An 8,925-nucleotide genomic window follows, 5' to 3' on the forward strand; every position below is an offset into this window, starting at 1 on the left:
TACCCCCAATTTCTTGAAATCCTAATTCAACTCTAATTTCATGATTTACACACCGATGTCACCAGTTAATCAATTTTGACTCTTATTCTATTTTTTTACCACCACCGCCGGTGTACGCCGGTCAGCCGTCGTTGATTTTTTTATTTTTTATTTTAAAAGAAAACAATTTTTCATTAATATGACTGTCTTGGCGTGCAATATTACTGTCTGAGACAATAATATTGCAGTCGAAGGTAGGAATAATATTATTGTCAAAGACAGTAATATAACTGTTCTAATTGGAATATTAATGTCTCAGACAGTGATATTGTTGTTAACAGAGTAATATTAATGTATTAATTAATTTTATCATCTTAGTCTGCAATATTGCTGTCTCCGACCGTAATATTACTATTTCTGATAGTGATATTACTATTTGGGACAGTAATATTACGTACTGTCTCAGTCAGTTTAACAGTACAAGAATTTATGTAGAAAAAAAATTAAAGAAAAAAGGGTCAATGACGGAAAGAAAAATTCAGAAGAAATTTTATTTTCTACAAAAAAGAAATTTCAAAAAAATGCGAATATGGGAGTTAATGTGATATATTAGTTCAAATCCAGGGTTAATGTGCTATATTAATGAAGTTAGAGCATAATAGATGAAATTGATGAAAATTATATTATGAGACGTATTTTAGACAAGAGGCAGGGAAAGAGTTTATTTGCGAAACTGTTTTTTGTGTGTACGCATGTACATTAAGTCTTGCCGTATTTATCCTATATTTTCATCAAATAAATACCGTTGACTTTGTGTTGCAACTTGCAACAATGCGGCTCTTGTTAACTGAAAAAGACTTTGATTGCGATTATGTCAACTCTTATAGACAGTCAAGTTACATCAAAGGTTATGGTAATTGTACATTAGTATAAAAATATGACAAAGAACCTCAATTCTTCTCAACTCAAACTAAGTAGAGAACGAAGTAACAAACCTCAAGTATGTCTGTGATACCAGTGTTACCAGAAGATCATGGTATGTATTATATTCACAAACTAATTAATCTTTCTTAATTTCTTTTATTTTTTCGTAAATAATATAATTATATATTTAGCATATATTGCTGTTATCTGCAGAATTCTCAAGAATGGAGACAAGAGAGGCACCACCTGCTCATTTTATGTTCAAGATTGAATCTTTCTCCATGTCTGAACTATGTGGAATTGATAAATTCGAAACGGCGGAATTTGCGGCTGGAGAATATAACTGGTATTTATCTGTTTAGGCGTTCTTTTTACATATATCAAATATGATGCGACTGTTGGGAAAATTGGTTAAAAATTGAGTCATGAACAATTTTTTATCAATGTTATTGTATGGTCTAATTGATTATATTAATCAATTTTGGATTAGATTAATATAAAACCAATTTTGTGGTGAATGAAAAATTACTAGTCCAAAATATAAGGAAAGTGGGATTTTGAGTTATCCCACATTGGAAAAGTAGAGAAGTATTGAGCAGTATACATATCTAAATGTTGGGACAACAGGTCACGCCCTTTGGGCATTCAACTTTGTTTGGGAGGCTTACATGTTATATGTTTCAAATCGTGCCCACACATCTAGGCCTAAATAACTACATTAATTTTTTGGGCCAAAAACATTAGGTCATGGGCCGTCAACCCATCTTACTCGAAGCCCATCTCGAAAGATCATGGGCCGTCAACCCATCTTACTCGAAGCCCATCTCGAAAGATCTGACTGGTTTGAAATGCGGCCGAACCAATGCAAACCATTCGGCTCAACTCGAAATGGTGCAACCACTCCCAATAGGCTCAACTCGAAATGGTGCAACCATTCAGCTCAAAATGTACATTTTTTGCTCCAAATGACACTACTTTTTGAACCTTATAAATAGACCCTGTATTTTCCAGAATTCCTCACTTCAATCCAAAAATTCTACACAAAGTACAGTTCGTTGTACTTGGGATTTGGAGTGCTCCTATTCCAAGCCTTGCCGTTGTATCTTGGGAGACGATTTCCATTTAATCCGTTAGCACCGTTGCGGGAAAATTTCGTCTTAAGGACAGAGTCAACTCGCCTCGGCAAATTTCCGTTCATAGCAGATTCTAAACAACACCGCTGCCTACGTGATAAAATGTAGTAGTGACCAAAAGATGGTTGAATTTGTGCAGGAGACTAATAATCTATCCAAATGGGGACAACATTGTCGGAAAAGATAGCGGTTATGTTTCTGTATATTTGGCTATGGCAGACAAAAGTTCTCTACCGGTGGATGTGAATGCTATCTTCAGCATTTTTCTCTATAATCATATTTCCGGCAAGTATCTAAATTCACTAGGTACTGATTTATTCCAATGATCGTCAGTTAGTTTATTTAAGTTGCAAAGAGGTACGTTAATATATATGAGGAAAATACTTATAAGCAAATTATCACATGTATATTGGGACAGGAAGAACAAGACGTTTCCGAGGAATGAAGTCCCGATGGGGTTTTTCCAAATTTATTTCAAAGGAAAGTTTGAAAGATCCATCAAATGGATATGTTGTCGATGACAACTGTGTGTTTGGCGCTGAGGTTTTTGTGGTTAAAAGAGAAGCAGTCACTCAATGCTTTTCTTTAAAATATGCTGACATTCCTTACAAACGTGATTGGAAGATTCCAAACTTCTCAAAATTGGAAGAGCATTGGAGATCTGAAGAATTCACAGCAGGAGGGCAAAAGTGGTACTTTTGTTGGGCTAGTATTACAACTATATATTTCTTGTAATGTGTTTTATCCTTGCACTTATTCCATCGTTTGACATGACTACTTTTGTTGATAAATGAAGGAATATTCTTCTTTACCCGAATGGAATTCAAAGCGGAGCGGGCAGCCACGTCAGCTTGTATCTGCAGCGTCTCGGTTCTGAAAGAGTGCAAGTAAGTTATAGCATATGTATCAAAAACCAGGTTTCTGATCAACACATTAAAAAAAGTGGTAAGTTACATCAACATCGGTGTTTGTGAATTGTTGTCGGTGTTTCATCCACGAACCTCTCTCGTGGAACTACATCTTTTTTTTTTTTTTTTTCTTGCAGAAACCGATCGCTTGTTTATAACTATCGACAATGCTTGGGGATGGTCTAAATTCATGGAGATTGCAACTATGATTGATCCTGAAAAGGGATTCATTGTCAATGACTCTTGTCTTATAAATGTTGAAATCTCATCTCTCAAATTAGATGTTGCACAATAATCTCAACTTTTAAATTCACTTTTTTCATCTCTCTCGATCGATATATATATATATATAAACTAAGATTTGTGTCTGTACTACAGAATGTTATTCTATTGTTCGATTCGGTTTCGGTTTCAGTTCCTATTGTTCTTTTTTTACCTGATACATTTGATAATTTTCTTTGAAAGTATTTCAGTTTAACCCACTTTCGATCTTGAGATTTTGACGTATGCATCGACCTATTAATTAATTAATTAATATTTTAAAAAACTGAAATTGCCTGGAGAAATCTCACAATCTTCTTTCTGAGTTACGAAATATTAAAATGAGTTTACTCTTATTCTTTTTATTACAGGAACACCAACATGTTGAATCAACGAGATTATTAACATAAAACAGAACATGTAATTGTAACTTAGTTTATGTCGTTCATGACATCATAAATTGTTGAATCTTTTCAAATGAATCAAGTGATCTCCTATGTAATTTGGGATTATGATGCTTCCAAAGGTTACATAAAATATAATGCTGCCCAATCATTCTCACCTAATTAAACAATTTAACCTTTGTTTAGTATCAAACTAATTTAGTGTGTTAGAAATAGCCTTTCAAGGAAGACATGTAACAAAAGTGTCTGTTATGTTTGAAAAATCTCTATTACTGTAATGTAAATTTGGCAACTAAATATTGTAATATAATGTAACATATTCTTTATTATAAATTTTATTTTCATATATTTAAGTAATTATTTTATTCCCTTTTCGAATATTACATATGCAGTGCACGAGGATATATTACTATTAGTTGTTAATTCTAGTTAGTGCTTTAATTATCTATCAATTCTGAGCTAATAGCCCAGACCCTCCTTGTTATTTCTAATGGTCAAACTACACCCTTTATTAAAACAATTAGCAAAAAGCCATCTATGTTGTGTTTTTTAAAGCACATCGGCCCTTATTTCAAAATTTATTGTTGACTTATGTGAATTGACCAAATTACCCTTATAAATACTAAAAAAAGGGAAATAAAAGAAAATGCAAAGCATTTGCAGCAAAATCCAAAGTGTGAATGTCCTCTTCTCCAACACACTTTGGTGTTCATGCCTGACATCTCGCGCAATCAAAGTGGTGCTATCTGGTTGGTCTGGAAAACACCCGCCTTGTTCGAACTTATTTCGAGCCAGACCACCTGTTGGATGTAATATCTACACGCAAGTGCAGGTATCGTACAATTAATATAGTGGACTAAAAGTCTGAATATCGATCCCACAGAGAATATTTAATTATCTAATCCTAGACGCTAAATCCTACCAATTGTTATCAAGCCCACCCTACATAGTCGAAAGATGAAAAATTATACTAAATTAACTAAACTAAATTAAAGCAAATTAAAAAGGCAAAAGTAAGAAAACAATAAAAAACGAAGATTTAATCAGATAAAGCAAACCTAGAATTTTATCTTCCCCTTATGCGATTATTAATCCTCCAATTCTTTCAACTATGCAAGTAATTAACTCGGATTATTAACCTAAGATGCTAAATTAATCATAACCCGCTTTCGCGTGTATTACGATTTTAATACTCTAGATTCAATTAGTGTATTCCTACGCAATTAATTCTAGAACACAACATGAAGCACAAATCTCAATAATGGCTACTTAAGAAATTAACTATATTCCTATGTTAATACTACAAAGATTTTCCTACCATAATTCTAATTATTAACCCGATATTCGATTCATGCAATTAACAATAGCATAAAAGTACATAACAAGTTCATGCACTTAATAAAACAAGTAGAAGAAATGTTAGATATAAAAGGGGCCCAAATGTTTATTTGGCCCAAAATAGCTAACCCACTTTGTGCAGCCCACTCCCTTGGTGTCGGCCCATCAGCTCACGTAAAGCCCAAGGAGATTCAATCTGGACCGTTGGTTGATAACTCTCGATCTTAGCCATCCACTCTCCACATAAATATCTTCCCTATCTCACTAAGCCTCCAAACCCTAACCTAGCAGCTGCACCTCTCTCTCTTCTCTCTTCTCGACGGCCGAATCTTTCGCCGGATTCCATGGCGGTCGGGAAAAATTAGACGAGCTAAAACTTCTATGCTCTCAAAATTTTTTTTTGTTTGTTTTTTCTTTTTACGTCTGCCGCTAAAACGTTGACCATAATTATGCTGTCACTGACAGTAAATTAACGTAATTATATTGTCAATGACAGTTAATTAACGTAATTGTACTGCCGTTGGCAAGACGTTTATGTAATTGTTCTGTCGTTGACAGTAAATTAACGTAATATTATTATTTTTTATTTTTTGTTATTTTTGTTATTTTGTTTGATTTGTTGACAAGTCAAAGTAATTGTATTACTGTCGTTGACAGCAAAATAACTATAAACACAATAATATTACTGTCAACAACATCAATATTATTTTTTTTTTTGGGTTTTTTGTTTTGTTTGAGTTATTCACAGAGTAACGTAATAATATTACTGTCTATTATTGTAATATTACTGTAAACACAATAATATTACTGTGGTTGACGCTAATATTACTGTTGTTATAGTAATATTGTTGTCAACCAAATCAATATTATTATTTTGTTTGGACTTTTTTGTTTGATTGAGTTATTCACGGAGTAAGGTAATAATATTACTGTCTATTATTGTCATATTATTGTGGTTGACGGTAATATTACTGTTGTTATAGTAATATTACTGTCACTCACATTAATATTAATTCTTTTGGCTTTTCATTATGTTTACATTTGTTGAATGGTCAACATAGTAATATTACTCTATTACACAATAATAATGAGTTTTATTGTATTAATATTACTGTGCTAGAGATTAATATTGCAATATTATTGTGTTAAACTGTAGTTTAGTTAATTTTATTGTGTTTAACAGTAATATTGTTAATATTACTGTCAATCACAACAATATTGTTGTTTAAACGAAAAAAAAAAGTTATAGAAAGAATGAAAAGAAAAAAAAATCGAAAAAGTTAAAGCCGGAGACCGCCGTTGACCGCCGATCAACGCCGGAAACCGTCGAAAAAATCCGGAAGAAAAAAAAAATATATCTGTATATTTGGCTTACAAAAATATGAGGGGTTATTTTAGTCTTTTACAAAATCTAGACCATGTGTGGACTTATTGGTAAAGGAGATTTTTGTCTAGATCTCTTTATGAATAAGTAGAATTTAAATGCCTATCAAAGTCCACTCATCTGTTGAGACAGACTACGTGTTACGACATTAGGTGTGGTAACGGAATTCTTGTGTTGTCACAGTAACTAACCTACTAAAAGCAGAATAAAGAACACAAGAATTTAATGTGGTTCGGATACAAATGTACCCTACATCCACGAGCACTTGCAAAACTAGTTCAGATTTAAGTGTACATTAATAGGACTTAATAAAACACTAAAGACTCCCTCTTTATGTGATACGCCGTTTTTGCACATGACTCGAACTTGTTGATAATCAAAGCAATTCCTCATCCGCACTCTTGGACTTCCTCCAATGTTGAACTCCCTTCAAACGGCGGATCGACCTCTCCCGAGATCTTTTAAGCACTTCTCCCGAAACGCGGCTGCACCCTTCAAAGCCTTCATGCTGGAATTTTTCTTATTAAAGCTCCATAGGACTCATATGAGGTTGAGGGCCTTATATAGGCACGAAATCACCACCCTAAACCTAACTTGGGCCCTAAGAAATCAATTTAACTAGGTAATAGAATCCTAGTCGATTTCTACTTCTATTCTAGATAAGTACAAAAGATACCTAACTAGAATATAATACATGAAAATAAATCTAAGCCCTAATAAAAATATTACAAGAATAAGACTTTAATTAATTAAAAAATAAACATGGAAAACAAATCTTTGCCAATCTTTAATTACCATGTATGCCGGATTTCTTCAATCTTCACTAACAGAAATCTGGCGCCAACAAATAAGTACCCATTGATGAGCTTATTTGTAATCACCCCTATATAATATTATTGTGGCAACTGTTACGTTTTAAAAACTAGTGATAGAGAAGATCCTTGAACTTGTACAGGAAACTAATAATCTATCCTAATGGAGACAATATTGTCAAAAAAGATAGCGGCCATGTTTCTGTATATTTGGCTATTGCAGACACAAGTTCTCTACCTAAAAACTGGGAGGTCAATGCTACCTTCAGCATCTTTCTCTACAATTATATTTCCGGCAAGTACCTTTATTCACTAGGTACTACACTTATGTTCTCTGATGACAAATTTTATTAGGATGAATTAGTTTATTGCCAGAGAGTAATTCTTTTTTCCCGGTTGACCAATAATCACATATGGGACGGGCAGGAAGAACAAGGCGTTTCCAAGGAATGAAGTCCAAATGGGGATTTTCCAAATTTATTTCTAAGGAATCCTTAACAGATCCATCAAATGGTTACGTAGTCTATGACAATGCATGTGTGTTTGGCGCTGAGGTTTTTGTGGTTAAAAAAGGAGCAGTAACTGAATACTTGTTTGTGAAAGATATTTACATTCCTTTCAAACGTGATTGGAAGATTCCAAACTTCTCCGAACTCGGAGATCAACTTTGGGAATGTGGAGAATTCGTTGCTGGAGGCAACAAATGGTACTCTTTTTTTTTTTTTTTTTTTTTTTTGGAGAGTTGTGTACTTATCCTGGGTAAATTCAATTTCCCCCTTGTACTTTGACTCGGTATCATTTTACCCGCTCCTACTCTCGATTGCATCGGCTTGTTCATTCACACTGAAAATTTTCTCAATGTGGCCCTCGCTGTTAGTTGTCAGACATTTGACCTTAACACTGTTTGATCTAAGCTCTGAAATTACCAAAATGCCACCTCTCCCATTTTAAATAATTATTAAAAAAAACATAAAAAATAGAAAAAACAAAAATAAAATAATAAAAAATTCAAGACAACGAGAAAACATAGTCCACGGCGCCAGCCGTAATTTATTATTTTTTTTAATAAATATTTAAACTGTGAGGGGTGATTTTTTTGTAATTTTCAGATTTAGATCAAACGATATCAAGGTCAAAAGTCTGAAAGCTAACGACGAGGGCCACATTGAGACTATTTTTCATGTATAGTGGGGCAAATCGAGAGTAGAAGGAGGTAAAGTGATATCGAGTCAAAGTACAACAGGGGAAAGTAAAAATTACCCTTTTATCCTTGTACTTATTCATTCGTTTGACACGAATAATTTTGTTGATAAATTAAGGACTGTTGAGCTTTACCCGAAAGGATACGGGAAAGGAGCGGGCAGCCATGTTAGCATCTTTTTGCGCAATCTCGGTTCTGAAAGAGTGCAAGCATGTTATACCTTATGTATCAAAAACCAGGTTTCGAATCAACACATCAAAGAAATTAGTAAGTTACATCAATATCAGTGTTTGTGAAATATTGTTGTCAATGAACCTCTCTCATGGAACTAACTACACATCTTTTTTTTCTTGCAGCAACCGATCTCTTCTATACAGCTCCCCCCACAAATTTTCAGGGATGGTCTAAATTCATTGAGCTAGCTACTATAAACGATCAGGAAAAGGGATACATTGTCGATGACACTTGTCTTCTACATGTTGAAATCTCATCTCTCAAATTAGATGTTGCCCAATAATCTCAGCTATTAGCTGCACTTTATCATCTCTCTCGATATATATATATATATATATATATATATA

General features: G+C 33.6%; 1 protein-coding gene across 3 annotated transcripts; it reads left to right on the top strand.

The window, feature by feature from the left end:
- The first annotated feature begins 840 nt into the window (after positions 1 to 840).
- Positions 841 to 3,408, top strand: LOC105953890 (ubiquitin C-terminal hydrolase 12). 3 transcript variants are annotated; one of them, XM_088820425.1, is made up of 6 exons: positions 841 to 1,015; positions 1,117 to 1,249; positions 2,176 to 2,342; positions 2,455 to 2,728; positions 2,833 to 2,981; positions 3,082 to 3,408. In XM_088820425.1, exons 1-6 carry the CDS (start codon positions 982 to 984, stop codon positions 3,237 to 3,239), a joined length of 915 nt encoding a protein of 304 aa, XP_088676551.1. In that variant the 5' UTR covers positions 841 to 981; the 3' UTR covers positions 3,240 to 3,408. The 3 variants fall into 3 exon arrangements, with proteins under 3 accessions (XP_088676551.1, XP_088676553.1, XP_088676554.1); XM_088820427.1 differs by having other exon boundaries at positions 2,176 to 2,325; positions 2,459 to 2,728; XM_088820428.1 differs by having other exon boundaries at positions 2,833 to 2,923; positions 3,082 to 3,274.
- Positions 3,409 to 8,925: the final 5,517 nt, after the last annotated feature.

Source organism: Erythranthe guttata, chromosome 7, assembly GCF_056151865.1.
Source record: "Erythranthe guttata isolate IM_541 chromosome 7, IM_541, whole genome shotgun sequence".
NCBI classification, from domain to species: domain Eukaryota; kingdom Viridiplantae; phylum Streptophyta; class Magnoliopsida; order Lamiales; family Phrymaceae; genus Erythranthe; species Erythranthe guttata.